General features: G+C 38.8%; 2 protein-coding genes across 14 annotated transcripts in view; one reads left to right on the top strand and one right to left on the bottom strand.

Moving 5' to 3' along the window:
* Positions 1-19,902, top strand: part of CEP89 (centrosomal protein 89) — a 41,680-nt gene extending 21,778 nt beyond the window's left edge. For 3 of the 12 annotated variants that reach the window (XM_074881166.1, XM_074881165.1, XM_074881178.1), the window contains 2 exons: positions 11,628-11,797; positions 18,537-19,902. In XM_074881166.1, coding sequence (XP_074737267.1) covers positions 11,628-11,797; positions 18,537-18,774 — 408 coding nt within the window. In that variant the 3' untranslated portion in view covers positions 18,775-19,902. Of the gene's footprint in view, positions 1-4,511; positions 4,842-5,495; positions 5,565-5,852; positions 8,439-9,596; positions 9,771-9,849; positions 9,929-11,627; positions 11,798-15,174; positions 15,279-16,087; positions 16,461-18,536 lie in introns of those variants that run through there. The other 9 variants (XM_074881167.1, XM_074881170.1, XM_074881171.1 and 6 more) reach the window with 9 other exon arrangements.
* On the bottom strand, positions 8-11,702 carry LOC141948562 (E3 ubiquitin-protein ligase RNF182-like). Of its 2 annotated transcripts, none has more exons than XM_074881181.1 (2): positions 11,490-11,702; positions 8-3,374 (listed from the first exon to the last, which is right to left on the bottom strand). In XM_074881181.1, the coding sequence occupies exon 2, from the start codon at positions 3,356-3,358 to the stop codon at positions 2,636-2,638; it is 723 nt and encodes a 240-aa protein (XP_074737282.1). In that variant the 5' UTR covers positions 3,359-3,374; positions 11,490-11,702; the 3' UTR covers positions 8-2,635. The 2 variants fall into 2 exon arrangements, with proteins under 2 accessions (XP_074737282.1, XP_074737280.1); XM_074881179.1 differs by lacking the exon at positions 11,490-11,702 and adding an exon at positions 4,833-4,910.
* Positions 19,903-20,049: the final 147 nt, after the last annotated feature.

The following is a 20,049-nucleotide window of genomic DNA, read 5'->3' as shown; positions in this document are numbered from 1 at the left end:
TCTGTGCAAACCTCATGGGGTTCAACAAGGCCAGGTGCAAGGTTCTGCATGTGGCTTGGGGCAATCCCAAGCACAAATAGAGGCTGGGTGAGGAGTGGGTTGAGAGCAGCCCTAAGGAGAAGGACTTGGGGGTATGAGTGGATGGAAAACTGACTGAATAAGCAACATGCACTCGCAGCCCAGAAAGCCAACCGTGTCCTGGGCTGCACCAAGAGAAGTGTGGCCAGCAGGTTGAGGGAGAGGATTCTCACCCTCTACTCTGCTCTCATCAGACCCCTCCTGCAGTGCTGTGCCCAGCTCTGGGCCCCCCAACATAAGGAGGACACAGACCTGCTCGAGTGGGTCCAGAGGAGGCCACAAAGACGATCAGGGGCTGGAGCACCTCCCCTGTGAGGACAGGCTGAGAGAGTTGGGGGTGTTCAGCCTGGAGAAGAGAAGGCTCCGGGGAGACCTTAGAGCAGCCTCCCAGTACTTAAAGGGGGCTACAGGAAAGGTGGGGAGGGACTCTTGATCAGGGGGTGTAGGGATAGGACAAGGGGTAATGGTTTTAAACTGAAAGAGGGTAGATTTAGATTACATCTAAGGAAGTAGTTCTTCACTGGCACAGGTTGCCCAGAGAAGCTGTGGCTGCCCCCTCCCTGGCAGTGTTCAAGGCCAGGTTGGACAGGGCTTTGAGCAACCTGGTCTAGTGGAAGGTGTCCCTGCCCATGGTGTGGGGGGGTGGAGCTAGAGGTCTCGTCCCAACTGAAACCACTCTATGATTAGATCAGCTGGAGAAATACTACTATCAGCTGCTTTAGGAAATCACAAATTGGGTAACTGCCCTGTAAACTCAATTACAGGATAAGGTATTTAGGAGGTATTTAGCTGTAATCTGCCTCCAGTGATAATAGTACTTAAAATGTATTCATTTTTCTGTAAGGGTGGTATAACTACTGGTAATGAGATGTTAACACTATTTCTTATCTTTGAAATGGGTGTGTTGCATTGGCTTTTAGCCATCTTCAGCTCTTTCAGCAAGATACAAGATAAAGAAACACAAATTATATCATATTAATTAGAGCATACAGTCCTCAGGGTATAGGAAGTGAAAAGCTTCTAGCTTACAGGTTTGAGTGAGGTACAAGGGCCTACAATGTATTCTGTATTCTCTACTACTTAGACATAACCAGGTATCTCAAGTTTACCTTTTGATGAATGTGTTGCCCCGTATCTCAGCAGGCACAAGCTCATCCAAAACTATATTACAGGTCAGATGCACCGTGTGTGTGTCAAAAGATTCCCTGGGGCTTCTTCCACATCACTGCAAATGTTATTTGAGGGGAGGAAGGCAGGCAGGCCAGGTGGGACAGCCCTTCTTCACTGGAAACACACAGCACTACCCTACTGCCAGGGCTTGTTCAAAAATCTGGCAGTTCCATTCCCTTTAGGTCACTTCCATTGGAAGTCAGGTCATTTGTGCTTTGCATATAAAAGTGAATCTGGTCTTCTGATCCGGAGTTCTTCCTTTTAATGAATTCTTTTAGAGAAAGTAAATGAACAAAAATCCTGTGGTTTTGGTTTTTCATTGAGAAGTCTCAAATCAAGATCTGGCAGATCTGTTATTAAACACAGAATCACTGTGAGAGTCTTGAAAGCTAAATACCAGGTTCTTGTTAAAATAAAACCCAAAACCATGTTGATTTATATCAACAGCTTTATTACATATTTTAAACTGTGCATGTTTAAGGTAGCAAATTAAAAGTGATTCTTTTTATAAATACCTATTTTTAGTTTGGGAGTTCGCAATTACTATAAAGTTTGTTTACAAAGTTATTTACTGTGCAAAAAGTTTTGCAGATTATCAGTACAACCATACGAAATTTAGAAAATAACAGTAGAGCAGTATCAAATAGGTTGAATACAAATATTCAGAAAAATAAATCATTTTTGTGCAGGAACTGTGTTAAGGAAACAAAATTTACTTTGGTATTTTAATTATGAAAACAAATGTGGTTCATTTCTACTTTTATACACTTTGGCTTATGTCTGATAATTTTTTAGGCATATTGAATCATGAAAAATATTAACACTTACTTAAAAACTGTTAGTTGGCCCTTTAAGATTCAACTACAAGCTTTTTCATAACTCTTGTAACTCAAAAATCTTCTGAAAAATCTGATTGCAAGGCAGAATATTTAATGCAACTTTATTTCCTTTTGATAATCAGAAAACATCTGACTCAAATCTGAACTAGCTTGTAATGGGACTCTTGGTTTTTTTAACAGGTGATACACAGCATTTCTAATCTCCATCTGTTTTTAAAAATAGTGACAATGTACTTGATAAAAATAGGGTGGGTTTTTTTCTAAACAGTAAGCACCCTTCAAATATCTGTTCTATTCACAGTTAATGAGATGGTGGTCTAAAATCATCTGTAACTTGAGGATCAGGTGATAGTAACCACAGTCTTTTTAGTAAAAGAAAAACCACACCACCATGTTATCAATTTTGCCAGCATTCACACAAGTTATTGTGCTTTAACAAAAATACATATATGTCATACCATATGCACTTTTAACAGTCTGTAAAGGTTAAAGTTTGTGATTGTTTTATGGTTCAGTTAAAAATTTACCAATTGATAAAACACTGTGTATCAGCTTCGTGAAGAGCAGTCACAAATTCCATGGCAGAGGCACTGGCAGAAGCCATACACGAGACCTACAGTTAGACTGGAGGGAACAAAACTCACACACACAACACCCAGGGTCACCTTCTGAATCACTAGTAAATAGATCCCAAGAGGGAGGGAACCAAAGTAAAGAAAGCCGAGCAGCCATACCAGTATTCTGGGTACGTGCTTGCACAGCTTTGAAAAGAGATCTTGGTCCAGCTGACTCTGAGAACTTTGCGATACTGACTCAGTGCCATGGTCAGCATAATAATCTGAGGCAGTACTTTGACTGGGAGTCCTTGGGGAGTCTCTCTGTACTTCCGTAATTGTAATTACTAAGCAGTTTGACAATCCATGGGAAGAACTCAAAGTCAAGTTTTTTGGTGTTAAAACTACTTCCTTACAGTCAGAATTCCATGCTATTTTGTCTTTTAATATGAGCTTGGACATAATGTTTGTATCATCGGGGAGCCCTTCAACTTCATCTTCATGCAACTTTGTCTCATGGCGGCAAAAGGGACAGCTAACACAGAGAGATCTGTCTCCTATATGAAGGATTTTTGTCAAACATCTAGCACAAATTCTGTGAAGACAATCCAAGATTTTGGGCTTACGACTGTGAACAGTAAATATCTGATAACAGATTTTGCACTCCAGTTCGTCATCAGGCACTTTTTCTTCTCCTTCAGTGCAAGTGTTATTCATCTTTAAATTAGGCACACTGTCAAAAAGAAGAAGTCAGATTATAACAAGTTGTCTCACGGATTCTGAATCTCTACTTCATAATAATTTTGTCAGTCATAAGGTTTTAGTAAAAATAGGTAGAAACCACCTTTATACTGAAGACACCTAGTGTCTCCAACTGTAACTCCTCTCATTTTCATGCAACTTAAACAGGCTGGCCTTAATTTTTGTTCTACCATATTGCTACATAATGCATTTAGAATACAAAATTGTTATTGGTGAAGAGAAAGCATTAAAGGTTTGTTTTTAACACTACCTGAACATTGAGGAACTGTGCATTTCAGAAATGCCTGCAACTGTTGCATAGCTTACTCTCTCTATTCCTGTAAACCAGTTGCACACACCAGGGCATTTGAGTGAAACGAGTTGCTTCTTCACCATGTTCCCATCAACTTTAATCTGGATTTAGGGAAAGGTGCTTTGGAGACCATGGATTAAGTCTCACTGCACACATGGCTCTTCTGTCCAGAGATTATTTTACTCTGTTAGAATTTAAATTTTTCCATTGTGGGGCCCTTGAAAATTCAAGGAGCATTGCTGGTTTTGTAATGCGGGCACAGAGGAACGTGCTTCCATGGTTCTGTCAGTCTTAAAGATGGACCTTAACCACATGCAGTTTGCCCCTTATTCTCACATCAAGTGAACATGAATAAAACTCAAGAGAGATATGTAAAGTGCACTTGAGTCTCACTTTCCACTGAGATATCTGAACACCCCAGAACATCCAAGACACACTTAGCTGTCTTGTTTTCTTATTCTAAGCATATGCCTGGCCTGCTAAAATGTTTTCAGTTTCAGTACATAGTTTCTTTTGGTTAGCTCTGTAAGACTGGAATAGAAAGCATTAGAATTGGTTACTTTTTTTCTTTAACCCTGTTTTGGCACTATCCAATCATGGTCCTTCTGGCAGGAAGGGAAGATGGCACTTACTAATTTGCATTCCATCCCTGGAGAAGACACAGCCAAGGAAACTACCTATAAAACCTATGTAATCTGTATTGCATTTAGAGTTGATATACTGTCAGCAATAATTGTAAGAGTCCTTGAGACATAAAACTTTTTATGATCAAAATGAAATGATACACTTAAATTAGCTTTTGCATCATCATTATAGGTCCCTTCCAACTGAACTGTTCTGTTGCATTAAATATCAAGACAGAACCAGCAAATTACTAAGCATAGAGGAGCTTTATATACAAAAAAAAAAAAGGTAAAATATATCTTATTTCCTTTCCCCCCCCAACAATTTCAGAATGCAAGGTCAGCACAGCAATTACTTTATGGTGGGTTGTTTTGTTGGCTTTTTTTGTATTCAGCCTTTAGAAGACATACTTTGTTCTTAATGCCATATTCATTTTGTCATCATACTACATCCATCTAGCCATTTGATACTGTTTGGATTGAGGCTTATTCTAAGCAATCATTCAGTACCTACCTAGAACAGGATCCACCTTCCCAGAATTTTTCCATGACCATTTTCTAACCGTGCCTGGTCTCGGTCTTGGGTACAGTAATAGACCTAACGAAGCACTGCCACTAATTTCAGGAGGTCCAGGATGTCACTCGTTAACATAGGGGAGAACTTGAGATGGGATGATGAGGAGAGTTCTGTCTCTTGAGAAGATGCACAAATTTATTCTTTGAATCATGACCATCACAGAGTAGCAGATAATTTTATTTAAACCTCTTAAATTTTATGTCTCTCTTACAGAGATTGTAATCATAATTGAAAAAAAGGCAGATCTCTTACTCAGAAGATGAGAATAAGCAGATTCACCCTTCTGCCCTAATTCTTATCATATACAAAGGTGCTAGAGGAACAGGGGTTAAAGTAAGTCCCTCTTGCACCTATTCATCCCACCTACTGTTATCATCAATATGGGTGGCTGTGTCCTTCTCCTTACATGCAAACTTTGAGCAAACCCAACAACCAAAAAACCCCACAGAACTACTTTTTCCAGATTTTTTAATTACCAGGCAGGATAACATCTGATAGAACATGCACCCATATCTTTGTCCCAAATTACCAACTGAGAAATACAATGGCCCAGGTAGTAGGGCATATAATACTGCAACACCTGTTTTCCCTTCATTCCAGGACACCTTCAAGATCTTTCAGACTTTGTGATGTTAGCTGAAGCACACAAAGAATCCCTAAGTGAGTCTTGTTAAGTACATGTTACTATTACGTATACGAGGTAGCTTATTCCCCAGAGTTAACAGTATTTGCATAGAAAACAGAAATAATAGCCAAAATTGAAAGGAAATGCATTCATCTTACTGATAAGGAAACATCACTAGAAACAAGTATTCTTTCCTCCAAGTTTTCTTTTCACACACCTGAGGTGGTCTACATGCACAGGAGAGACACACATGCCCAAACTTACTCTGGCTTCTGTCTGGAACTGTTTCAGTTTTCTTACACCTCTACTCAATCATAACTGTGAATTTACAGGTAGATTATTTGCATACTCGGCCACTCATACAAAAGTACTGCTACAAATTGGAGAAGAGGTGAATATCCCCAGTAACTCTGGCCATGTATCTCAGACTTTCTGAACCATGCACTGAGTAGAACCTGTCTTTCCATCCTTGCTACAAAGTCATCTGTTCCCAAGAGCTCTGCAATGAATCCTGGAAACAAGGTCCTCTTAGGAGACTAGACAGAACGATGGTACAGTGCCTACCCCACGAGGCTCTGTGGGGCTTGTTTTGAGCATATGGGGTAGCATCATAAACTTCTCTACTAAAAGCTACTACCTGCTGACCTATTGCAGTGTATTCACTTCAGAGGTATTTTCTAATAGGCTTTAGAGTTAGCAACAGACACTGTCTCTATCACAGATTAATTTTTCCTTGCTTCATCTAAATCTCTGTGCTTAGCTTGAGTGATGTCTGTGAGGATGACTAGCAGCTAGAAGCCACCTTCACTCTCCACAGAAACATTCTTTCAACGCTGGCATGTGGCTTTTGTCTCAGTCAGTCCTATTTAAGCAGTGGATGGGAAACGGAGAAGTGCATTATGTCCGTGTGTTCTCCAAAGAATCGGAAAAGAAAGAGCACAATTTGCTCTTTCCCTCTCCCTCCCAGTCAGAATGGACCTCTGGTTTTCCAGACATAACCCAGGCACATCACTGCAGTAGAGAGTCATATAATGGTGACAAACCCCAAAAGCAAACGAACATCCAAAGTTGCAAAAAAGTTAACACCTCTTAAGACTTTTAAGAAATCCCCTGCCTATTTCCAGAGTTGAGCAGAGGCATGAGCCCTTATAAAAAGCTTATACAAATTCTTCTTTTTTTTTCCTGTATGCTGTTCTTCAAGGATGATTACTTCAGTTTAAGTTTTGCATGTTGGTTCCTTAAGCCTTCTAAAAAGAACAAACTGCTCAGAGGTGAAAATCCTAAAGGAAAATTTTTTAAGCACAGACAGCAGTTTTATGAACTCAAAGATTCTTCTTTAAAAAAAGCACTAGGTTCCTCCTAGAATATTTTTGGGGTTTTCAAAGACAAATAATAAATTTAGATTAACAATTTCTGAATAAGAATAAATGACTACACTAAGCCCCTCTAAAGTACACTTGGTAGCCAAAATAGATAGTTTGCAGAGAAACTAGAATCACCTTAACATTGTATGTAGAAAATGCCAAATTAATAACTAGATACCAAAGTTATGAGTTAGATTAACACCTCAGATTTGTCACAACAACAAACTAAAATGTCATGTTTTCTACAGCAGGATTTTGCATAATTACAATTCCTAACAGGAATGGAACTGGTTTGGGTTTTTTTGTGTGTGTTTGGGTTTTTGGTTGTGGTTACAACCCTTCAGTTATACAGTAACTACAGAAATTTGATTTGCTTGCTGCTATCCATGTGCAGTCTCTAAAATAAGACATTGCATGTGACAGCTGATCGCTAAATTTCTGTATTTTTAATGGATTTTTTTTTTCCAAAGTATTAACCTACCACATCTGAAATCTGCTGGTACCTTCTTGAGGTGGAAGAAACTGCATATATCAGAAAGTTTAGTAAGTTACTTTGATACTAGAGCCTGAGGAGGAGGAGGATAGAAAATTTCTGTTGGGCAGAGTACTCATTTCACCTCTACAGGAAAATATTAACTGCTTCCAGCTACATGTTATCACCCACTTCCTTAAAACTGTCATCTCCACCAGTCTGTTTACTGCTACCTGCTTCACTTCAGAGAAAACGGATAGTGGTGGCATGGTATAAAGCAATGCAATTGAGAGTAAACACTTAGCATTAGCACATTTAAGTACCTTTTAAAACTTCAGGCTAAGTCTTTTGAACCTCTTAGGATAAACCTGCAATTAACAAGAGCAAATATTTCCTAAATGTTGCCTTGATGCTACAAGCCCAATATTTGAGCTATTCATCTGTCCTACTATTGTAGCAGTGCTCTGTTTCATAAAATTAATAAAACTAAGTCACTTGCTGTGTTGCTCAGAAAATGGAAATTCATCATTCCCAAATCTTCCCTCTCAAAAGCTTGCTTTTACCAGGAAAAATCCCAATGACTTAAAAAGAACTTTCTGGCCTTCCTGGTTATAGAGATACTTAAAATTTGACAAGCTCCACCTGCAAGTTCAAAAACCAGGGGGAAGATTAAACAAGTAAACTCAAGGCTTCTCCTGTATTTATGCAAGTTCTGTTCTATAAGGGAATAGAATACTTCATCATACCCCTTTTTAGGGTAGGAGAAGAAAATTAAAATGGAAATAGGTTAAAGAAACAGATTAAGATAAGAGTAGGTTAAGGAATAGAGTAAGATAAGAATAAGGAAATATCCTGTATAAAGTGATTTCTGTGGTGAGCTACTAAATTTTAAGATAATTCCAGCTTTAAATCTATTTCATAATATTTGATTAGTTTGCAAAGTGGTTTATGTTCACAGTGCTCATGAATAAAGTAAGACTCAAGTAATAGAAATTTCAGTTTCCTGTTCTTGTGTCAATTCTATCTTCTGTCTCAAATACAAAGTCAGTTCTGTTTATCTAATACTAGATTATCTTTTGTCAAAGCAGGTCATGTACATGCACAACTATCTCATACCTTTGGACACATAAATTTTCTTCAGCATAAGCAGCTTCCCCTTTTTAATTGATTTCCCAACTATCTACCTTTCATGTATGTTCCAGTATCTGTCTGCAAATAAGGAAACTTATTTACTGTGGCACATAATACTACAGCTGAATATTTTCTTAATTTTCTTGTCTTTTGAACTTAAAAGTGTCCTCATCTTACCCACATCCTTTTCACAGAGACTGAATAGAGAAACAAACCCTTAACAGACCAGAAATCTAGTGTTTGTGAGGAAATGTTTTTTTTCTACTAACACCATAATACTGTTTGACAAAATACCTTCTTTCACTAAAACTTCTGAATATATAGGTTGTCTCTCCATCTGTGACAAGCCAATTTTACTGGGAAGGTTATGGGTATAAACACTGTCCTTGTCTACTACTAAAAAGGGACTTCCCCTGCCCCAATCTATGACTTCTTACACAGCCCTGCAGATAACTGTCTATGATCTTAATTAATGTATTTCAGAAGTTCTTAGTTGCCATGGGAGACAACTGGCAATGTTCCATAGCACCCAGGAAAAATTTCATCAGGGTTCCCATTACAGGGCTGTTCTGTCAGGATCAGAATTCACTTTTTATAGAGACAGGGAGACAGTTTTCTTCAGATGGTAGACTTTGATCTCTTTTGGAAGGGATGATACTAATTTTTACTGGTAAAAGATAGTAGAAAAACAACACATGACTGACAGAAGATAGCTTTGTTGCCTCAACAAGGATCTTGGGACCAGATCATTACATGTATCGTGGCCAGCAGACTACATTTGCAGAAATAACGTTTAGTTGGCTTTCTGTCCAGAATTCTTCAATTTCCAGTTTGTAATTCAGTGTAAAAGAATTATGGTGCCCAAGAGCGTACTTTCCTGAAACTCCTTTAGAAGAGTGTAAATCATGTCCTCTTCAGTGCCAGCTGCTGCATCCATGATCATTCCACATCTTGGGTGCCTACTCTATACCTGTGATGCCATGACCTTGGGCAGAGAACCCTTTTCACCTCTAGAGGAAAATATTACCACTTCCAGCTACATGTTATCACCTGCTTCCTGAAAATCGTCATCTCCACCAGTCTGTTTACTGCTATCTGCTTCACTTCAGAGAAAATTGATAGGAGGTTGTCTTGAACAACTCAAAGCCTGCTGGGAAGGATCTGCGAGTGCCAGCAGCCACGTGTGTTGGCATGCCCGGAACCAGCCCGACCTGGCCAGGCTCCCACGGCGAGTACGGAGGGGTCTAGGCACTCTTCACCCATCCTGCTGAAGGTCTGCCAAGGTAGCTTATGCATTATAAGTAGACCTAGTTATAATCAGTCATAGGAGCAAGATCAGAACTACATACCCCTCATATCTAGTTTCATGTCCTAATCATTAGGTCAGAAGATGGTGCACTTTTGCCCTTTGTGCCCCATTGATTTTGCAACTGTTCTGCACGTGACACAGCTTCAGTGGACAAATGAAGAGCTGGTGTGCTGAGCCAACAGAGGCAGCTATGGGATATGCAGGAGCCACAGGCTTGAGCTATCGAGGGCAGAGGGCAGCTTCACACACTGACCTCCCAGCAGCTGGATGATCAACAACCACTAGATAAAAGATGGATTTCACCAATACTCTGGCTGCTTTCCCTATCAGCCTTTTATGTGTTAAAAGGGAGAGGAAGTTCTCTCTAGTCCTCTGAAATAATTATAGACACTTGCCCTAGAAGGAATTTCAGGTTCTGGGTCCGGAGCTGAAGGCAGCATTTACTGACAGATATGACAGTTCAGCTGTTGCCCTGTGCTCTGCACTTCCTCTAGGCTAGCTCTAAGCAACCCTCTGCTCGGAAGGAACACGTTTACCTTTATCCTAGCATGGCATTACAAGTGCAGGCATCTAACCCTGTGTTTTGAAGACTTCTCCAGGAATCTAAAAAGTTGATAGATATAACTGGTTAACTTGCAGGCTTCTAATTCTTTCCTTGGAACTGACAGGGAAAAGCTAGGGGAAAAAAGCTACAGAAGTCAGCCTTAAATACTGAATGACTAATGTTCTAGGTAAATATTATTTATCACTATCCTATTACCTCCAGAAAATCAAACTCAAAAATGACACATTTTACAAAAGCTAAAAAGATAACAGTCTGTGGAAAGAATTATATAGCTTGCAGCACATACCTAAAATGCTCTCCCTTTTTTTTTTTCCTCCTACAAAGGGTATACTCAAACTTTCAGCTCTGATTTAGGTGAACATAAAACCTTAGTGGTTAACACCGTAGATAAAACTTTATATTAGCAAGACAGAAATAGCAGTCTTTTCAAAGCTTCACTAAATAGTTTGCAGTTTTATTAAAGGAGGTGCTTCCATCCCAAAACTTACAGCCTATATCAAACATCACATTCTGCAGATACAATAACAGTTTAAGCATTCTGTTTGTAATCATGAGAAAAAAGCTAATATTGGATAATACCTGTTGTTTTCGTCAAGAGCAGCATGTAGAAATGTGTAACAATACGCAAGCCGTATTTTTCAATTCCTCGTCTGCTTATGTAATTTAACGGGGATGTTGTTTCAGAAAGCAAAATCACTTTGTACAAAAAGGATATCTTGTTTTTGAGATCAGACCAATATATTTGGTTATTATTGCCAATAAGCAAAGAATCACTTGTGCTCACTGAACAGAAGGAACTATTAAATGAAGCAGCAAGATATATCAAAACATGAAGCCACTCTTCTTCCTCTTAGTATTCAGATAACACAACACACAAACCAGCTAACAGAACACAAACACTATTGATAAACAGGACTGTTAGACAAGTGGTAAGCAACACATGCAGTAAAGTGGAGCTTTGCATCTTGGAAAACAAGCCCTTTTTTTGCAGCTAATTCTTTTCACTCGTAAGACAAACATACGGTCTGGTATTCACTGTGCACACAAGTTTTATATGCAGAACAAAGTACAAGTGTAATACCTTCAAATTAACAAATAGGTAAAGAAAAAAAATGTAATGCAACCTACCTGACATATTTAAGCAAGGCAGCACTGATGTAAAGATTAAACTCCAAATTAGCATCTCTAGCTATTTCTTTTGTTGGTAGTGAGTTGTCCTTATTTCTCCTATAATCACATTTTTCCTATTATCTTTAACCCTTACAGGTGTATAAAAAGAAAGCAGCTGGGAAGCTTGGAGATATCAGTCTCAGGATGACTGAGCAGGAGAAAGAATTTGCCGGGAAGACTGCTCAGTACCAGCAAGAAATGAAGCACCTCCAGCGTCTGCTGCAAGACAAACAGGAAACCCTTGATGAAGTGCTGCAGCAGAAGAAGTAAGTCAGTCAGAGGCAGAAGCAATCCAATTAGATCTGACGGGTAAAAGGGGTGGGGGGAGGCAGCTGCACACAGCCGCAGGCTCTGGCTTTTCATCACAGCCTCACATGGTATATTCCGGGTATTTTTTCTCACGTATCTTTTAGCTATAGTGAAAATGCTGAAACGCTCCTCTTAGTTCCCAGCTCCAAGAAAGAGCTTTTGAAGGAGGAGTTTATTCTGGATGACTACTGCTGTTCTTAAGAATATCAATCTCAGCCTAGTCTTTGATGGTTTGTGAGGTCTATGTATCATCAAGATATATGTTAATTATTTAATAGCACCTTCTACTAAAGGCTGAACACTTTTACCCTCCCCACTCAACAGTTTTCAGAATAGTAGGAAATCAAAAGAATCTAATGAGTACACATATGATGGGTTTCCTTTTGAATCTACCTTACTGTTCTGTAAGTGACTTAGATTGGCTACATACAGAATAAAAAGAAGATCATTTAACAAATTTATACAAGATTATGACTGTCAGTGCTGAAATATCCTTTTAATATAGAGTCCTTTAAAGGTATTTTTCCCCTCTCGTAGTGGAAAATTTCACAGCACATTCACATTATCAGTATACAGGAAAAACTTTTTACAACTGAAGAGAGGTAATTAAGCAGTCATTTTGCAAGTCACCTGTGACATTGTGAAATAATAGATTTAAAGGCATCGGAAAAACAGGGCTTGGTATCATCTACCTTTTATCAGCACAGTTCTTTCTCCATTACTTTATACAGTACTATTAAAGACATATGAGTAACTGGGAATTGTACAACGAACATCCCACTAACCTCTAAAATTTGCATGAAAAAAACAGTATTTTGACTACTCCACATTTATCTGGAAATAGTGATTTAGGATTTTTAACTAATTAAGTGCCTTTCATACCTCTGGGCTCATGTTACAGTTTTTTACAGTAGAGAACAGCTAGTTAAATTAAGAGGTGTTTTTCAGTGTGCCACAGCAAAGTCCCATAATATGGATCATTCAAAAATTTACTTTTCTAGCCCCAAAGTAGGTAAATGAGGTGATGTAACACAGCTATGTCATACAATTACACTTTCCATACAGTACACTAAATCACTTTTTCCTCTCCAGTCTGAAGTGACTCATTTTTTTCTTCAGTAACCACACAAAATTAATACTTGCAACTAACTTTTAAGCAGCAAGATCTGCACCTGGAACTACAACATAGTAGTCCATTTAACAAGATGATGATGAAGAAAAATGGTTTATGGAAACAAGGACAAGATGAACCTCACAAAGAGATGTCTTTCATTGCTGTAGTCTCCTACGTTAATGAACAGTGTAATTGGTGACTGCCTTTCTCTGGTGGTAGTTAAACCTTAAGGGTTTATTAGAGTGTAACATAATCAACACAACTCTGAAAGTAAAAAGTAATTTTTATGTTCATCTTTCAAGTTGTATTTTGGTTCATCTCATTATCCACTGTCTTCCTTTAATAACTATATTAAAAAAATCTAGATTAAAATGCCACTGATAAGTCAGCTAAATTCTATACCTATATAAGAATATATATTCTTATAAAACAACATCAGTAAAACCAACTAACACCATGGCTTATACTGTTCATATAAACTAGTTTCCTCTTGTTCCTTTATGCATCTCAAGTATTGTGGTAATACAGTTTCCCAGGGTAATCCAAATACTTATGTACTCTGTTATGCCTATCTGCCAGAAACTAAACATGTATTTTGGTCAGCTTTGTGTACTTCTGGTTTTATAAGGCTTATTACTTTCTCTCTCCCTTCCATCCACTCAGTCACAGGAGTAAGGAAGGGAAAATTATTTGTAGTTGAGATGTTGCTAGTCATCTGTAGCTTGGCAACCGAAGTCACTAGTGCCAGGACAGTACCAAACATTTACATTTATTTCCACTAGCTTTGTTCATGGAGTAAATTTATAGTCCAGAAAACTCTCTAGCTGATAATGTTTCAATTCAAAATACCTGTATAAACATTAAGGTACAATAAGTATTTTGTATATTACATTCTCTAATTTCAGTGCTTAAGTAATGAAAATCGAAGTAGTATGCCACATTTTAAGCAAGAAAGCCAGTTTAATTTAAAATTTAGCTGAAGGTATGCTGACTATTTGGATAACTGATTTTGTATTTTATTAAAGTTACAATTTCTCTTTAGGAAAACTATAAACCAAATTAAACTATTTTAAAGGCACAGACCACAGTCAGTCTAGTCAAAAGCAGTGTAAGTGGGTGAAGACAGAAAACTTTTTCATGTAATTGCTTTTGCTCTTAAATTTAGTTTTACAGTAGCGAAGTTAGGAAATCATAGCAAGTCTTACTTAGCTAATGCCATGAAAGTCTTTATCATAAACATTTACTGTAGGTATTGGTGGTGGTAAGTTTTCTTGTAAAACAAGGGAAGACACCACTGAGGTCTGGAAGCAGCACCGTTCTTCCAGTGAGACTCTGCAGCAGAGATAAGCAGCCCCGCCTCAAGAATCGCAGTAGGACCACAGCAAACCTGACCCATCACAGGGCAGGACCCTCTTGCCACAGCATGTGAGATGGCACCGATGTGCCCAGAGGTGCACCGACTGCAGATCACAGCATATTCAGAAGTGATCTTTGTTTACATACAGTAGCAATATTCATGTGCTTCCTCATTTTTTTCCTTCTCTCATCATTCTGTTTTTAACAAGTCTACATCCAAACTAACATGGGCTTCATAAAACATAAAAAAGGTGACTTTCCTTTGAAATTTTCTCCCCTTCTGCATCATCTTTCATCTGGTGACAAAAATCAGGGGTTGCACTACTTGTGCAACTCCCACTGTGTCCAAGGGGACAGAATTTTTCCACTTGGTTGTCAAACAGAAATGCATATAGACATAATTGTCCTTTCAATAAATAAAAGCTTTTAAAGCTTCTGAAGATATGCAGATTTTTACCTTCCTAGAAGCTGCTCTGTAGAGCTTTCTCAATTACAGTCTTTGCTAGAGAATATTGGAAATTCACAGCAACCTTTTGCCTAAAGCAACTGACAAGAAAGCAGTGTCATTTTCTGTTCTTCAGGCAGGTGATAATCATAATGACATTTGTATTGTTTACAGAGTGATCTTATGAGCCATTACTATCACATACCTTTCTTTAAATGAAATACATCACATGTTCCAGGTATAAACCAAGCTGTTACTGTGGTTGTAGGGTAGAAAACCACGTTCATAAATGCCTTGTCTTATTTCACGGGACACTTACCTTTACGAGCTTTCTAGGTCACAATGTATTTCATAAGTCTTCTGCAGAGGAACAGTACTTCAAGACAGTACAGCTGCTGTACTTTGGATGTTAACTGCAGGTTTGAAAGCCTCAGTAATGAGCCTCAGACTGTCCTCAGAAGAGGGTCAACAGTAGAAGAGCTTCGCAGCCATGCACAGGCCAGGGAGAGGAGCTGTCTTACCTGTAAGGTTACATACAAAAGTGTAATCATGATAAAACTGTTGATCTTTATGATAAGAATTATTTAAGTAAACTGTTACAGGATAGATGAAAATTAACTCTTGAGCCAGCAGCCCAAATAAGATTCTTGGAGATTATGGCCAAATTAATTTATTTCAGTGAGGGCAAAAAGCTTTGTATTTTGTAAAGAAGAATCTGTTTTCAGAATCTGCTTCTGTTAACTTTTTCATCCTCAAACATCAGTACAGCATTGGCATTTTGCTTACTCTCAACAAAATATAAAACCTTACATTTTGGCTAGGTTAGGAGTTGAGTGGAAATTTTTACTTATTTAAGTAACAACAGCCTACATTTATGAGAAACAAACTTAATGCTTTTTGCCTAAAGACATCTGGAAACAGGACACATCTACTACTGAATACATATCTAGTTTTAAATGCCAAGTGACAAAGACTTGTGTTCAAAGAGGTGAACCAGCTGCTGTGGGCACAATGGAATAACAAGGGTTACGTATCTGCCTGTGATCTGTGTAAGGTAATGTCACAGTGGTCACAGTCAAGGATAGTAATGCTTTACGGAGCTTGAGGGAATTTCTGGTGACATCCAGAAAAATCTAAGAGAAGGGTAGAGGGCCATTGCCCGGTGAAGCAGGAGCAAGGCAATTTTGGTGTTGAGAAAAAGGTACAGACCATCAGCAGCTATGGTAACTAAGCTGCTGTATAAAATCCAAGTTCCTAAGACAGCAGGGAGGTTGTGACTAGCAAGAACAAAGACACCCCTTCCTCAACCCATTCTACTGTATTTATTTTTAGATTTTGATTGGGTCAGAATTTTAAAACAAAAAAAATGCAGAGGCAAAACCCCCTCGTCTAACTCCAGTTGGATCCTAACTGCCACTTCTTGGATGCTCACCTGACAAACAGCTGAACTATAAAAGCAGGACATTCTGCCACACTGAAAGGCCTTACCGATGACTGCAGCATACCCTGTGCAAGGCCAGGGGCACCCGCAGCGTGCTGCCTTGACAACAACATGCTTTGACTGCTCATTCTAAAGCAAAGTCAGCCAGCACTTTCACAGTCTGCATCTCAGAGCTCTATTTAAAAATTAATCCTCCAAGAAGCATTCAGATCCACCACTACCTCTAAAGGCATCTGTTTCCTTGCTACTGAAGTAATTTTAACCACATGGATACTTTTAAAACTAATCTCTTTGAACTGTTTTTTCTAAAATCGATGCAGTTGCCATTGAACTGAATGTATGGACTGAAAATGACATCCCATGTGTCAAGCATGCCGACAGCACTAAACTGCAATTCAGAACTCAGTGATTGTCAGTTTCGTCTTCGAACTTCCAATTTTCTCTGCCTCAAGCTCATACAACCATTAACAATGAAACGATTCTTTAAAAAAAAGTCTTGGTTTTAGAAATTCGCAGATGAAATAAAGCCTAAGTAACATCCTGCACTACCATAAGGGTAAATCAGATTAAGCTCTTGTGTATTAATAGTAGAACATAAGAGTGCTGTGCACACTGCATGCAGACTCCAATCGGAGAGAAGTGGCAACAGAGAACAGGAGCATGTCCCTATCACGATATAAAACTTCATTTAAAAATAAAACAAGATGCTGAAAATGTTCCAAGATCACAATACAAAGGGATGGAGTCAACCAATGGGTGAAACTCTGGACTTGTTGAGGGAGTTCAGTCATGCAATTTTACTCTTTGTGCCTCACATGCCCCAAAATGTCAGCTGAGAATAATGATAACTGCCTTTGTAAAGTACATTGAAGCATATACCGAGTAACTGGTAGTACTAGACACTCTTACCACTGGCTCAAGGAGAAGTATACTTTGTGAGAACAAAGTCCTCTACAGTTTTGGTGTTTCAAAAATGAGAGACTGCTTCTCAGTGGATTTTTAGAGACTTAGCAGAAATGGAAAGGTCCAACTCATTAATCTGGCTTCTCACGTTCTTGGGCAGAGGCCTGGGCTACTCTCGGCAACTGTACTGCTTTCACCTGCCTTCCTGTGCTTTAATTCCATTCTTAATGGTTAACGATTGCCTCCACCACCAAAAGTTCATTCCAAGCAATATATACAAGGATAATCTTAAGACTTTCTCAGTAAGGCTTTTTTCATTTTCCATCTATATATCCAGTCATAAGGTGAAACACAAAATGAGCTAGTACTATGTCTGGGCCACTTCTTACCACTTCCTTCTCAGTGTTACTGATCACAAAGGGCTCTGTAAGAAGTATCGATTATATATTTCTACTATACACCTTTTGCCAGAAACATAGCCTGACAGCATTTAATCTTAACACATTTATGTTTTGCATTGGTTTGCTTCTCATTTTTAGAGCCTAGTATTCAGGACAATTTGTGTAAATGCTCGCTCTGTCAAGTGCTTCAGGTAGTGGCTTGAAGTGACCGTGTTAGAGAAGTCTATACCATTAAGATTTGTGTGCTCATTTTCTACGGAATAACTTCCCTTTCCACTTCAAATGATCTTGGTTTTCTGATTATTTTGTATTTCGACATATACTAGAAGCGAGTCAGAGGAAACCCAAGAGCTTAACCTTGACCAAATATAACTTACTAAAAAGTCTGTGGCTGGAATACACTGCATTATTAAATCATGTTAGCTGCCATGTTTGAAAAAATAACTTTCTTCTTGAGAAAAACATTAAATAATTCATTCATTTATGCTTGGGCAGTCAGAGAAATTGGCCCATGAGGTTGTAATGCCTTGAGGACTGCCCTTCACTATCTTTGCTCCCCACCCCCCTGCCCAAAAAAACCCAAGTTTACACCACTTCTGCTTGAGCTCCACGAGGAGGCATTAGCTGAGCCAAGTCTGACACTCGGTTTGATCAGACATTTTGAGCTCGGGCGTGGGGAGATGCGGAACTCCCGGTACCTGGCAGCAGGGGCACGCGTTACAGACATACCTGCTGCGGGAGGCAGAACGGCAGTCACGACCCATCCTGATTCAGTGGGCAGTGGCAGTCACAGTGCTTGGATCTCACAGGCACCGCTCTTCTGTGTGGACTTAATCCAACTTACTACATGGGTCCATATCTTTTTTTCTGTTACACTTAGTGGGCTTTTTGAAAAACAAAATAGGGACGAATTTCAATCGGATAATTTCAAGCATCTAAATACATGCAGTTTATAATTTGCTTGTCCACATACTCTAACTACATACTGCTGAAAAGTGTTTTTAAAATTAGGATTTATCTTTGTTTTTTTTTCTAGGAAAGTGGAAGGGGAACTTGAAATCATTTGGGAATCAACATCTAAAGAAAACAGGAGAATGAGAGAACTCTTACATAAATCCCTGAGGAAGAATGACATGTGGAGCACTGTCACAGTTCATGAGCCACACTTAGATGAAAGCCCTCAGAAGAACCTAGTTTACGGACATGATTTTAGCTACTGTGATGTGAAACCTTCATCCCCTACTACAAATGAAATTCAACAGGAATCTCAGTGATAAGAATAAAGACGCATTACACATCTCATCCAAGAAAGGAAACTCAGTGCCTGAATTTGACTTTTTCAACAACACAAGATGGAACATTTACCCTCTTCAAAATTACTGGGTTATTAATGTCATCAAAATGACAATAGCATATTCTCCAGCTGTACTGTCAATAATGTAAATCTAACCTAACACATGGCTTTGTTTTTTTGAAGAAAAGGCTATTTCTTGTTAAGGCAAAACATGGTACAGCTCTAAGTTAACATAAAACAACAAGTATCCAGTGAATAAGATAAACAAGTGGTAAGCCTGGCGTTCTAGCACAGACACATACCTTGCCACAAAACAAGTGAACAGCAAGAGCGAAAGCCTCCAATATGGTAAATAATGTGTCTCTATTATATATGTTTTAATTAAAAGGACAAATGTCAATAAATTCTCCCCAAGTCACCACATAAAGTATAGATGGAATATGGTCAAAGTTGAAAAAAAAAAAGTGTTGTCTGTTCTCATTGCTGGTGATGAAGCATCTTGACTTCCCAAGATGCAAGGATGTCCTTATGCGAGATTGTCTGACAAAAATCTTGTCATCTCAAGGACAGAGAAAAATTTGACTGTGAAGCAGACACGACAGACACATCCTCTGACGGTGGTGCCTGAACACTGTCCACTAAGTAGATTTACAGGAGCCCAGGCGTCAGCAGGTTCCTACCTACCGTAGTTTTGCCAAGGGGACGAGGTGCCAGCAGAGGATGCACCCCTCCTCCAGATTGTTTTGTTCATCCCACTTCAGATGCCACTTTTTTTTCCCCAGAAGCATTATCTGCAGCAGTGCCAGCCTTTATTATGATGCATTTGTCTTATCTTTCATAATTGTTGATTTTTCACAGTATTGCACATCAGCGTTGTACTAGTATGTATTGGTATGAAGTAACTTTATTTTGGATTTACATATAACTTGTTGGATCAGCTTTTTGTTTTTGCTTCATTTCCATAAGAAAACCTCAATGGTACCAGAAAACTGTAACAATACAAAGAACCTATAAATTGTATAATACTAGAAATAATGAAGAATCTCATTGGCTTTGATCAAAGTTAACAGAGTATAAACCCAAGATAAACACCAAAAAGAACACATACTGTTCATGTCTAGAAAGCTTCCTCTTTCCTGAGGTGTTTTCCTTCAGGGTAAGGCCATGACTCAGCAGCAGAGGGATATTTAGGAGAGGGTGGGGAGCGTACCTCCTATCACACCATGATTTTCAGTGTTGTGTATGTGTACTGTTT

Source organism: Strix uralensis, chromosome 12 (genome assembly GCF_047716275.1).
Source record: "Strix uralensis isolate ZFMK-TIS-50842 chromosome 12, bStrUra1, whole genome shotgun sequence".
NCBI classification, from domain to species: Eukaryota; Metazoa; Chordata; class Aves; order Strigiformes; family Strigidae; genus Strix; species Strix uralensis.
Note: the sequence above shows the minus strand (reverse complement) of the source record. Positions and strands in the feature narration are given on the sequence as shown.

Coding starts and splice junctions, on each gene's coding strand:
- LOC141948562 (XM_074881179.1), bottom strand. CDS start 4,873: ATGGTCATGGAAAAATTCTGGGAAGGTGGATCCTGTTCTAG. Junction 3,375..4,832: donor GAAGGTGGATCCTGTTCTAG/GTAGGTACTGAA, acceptor TCTTTTTGACAG/TGTGCCTAATTTAAAGATGA.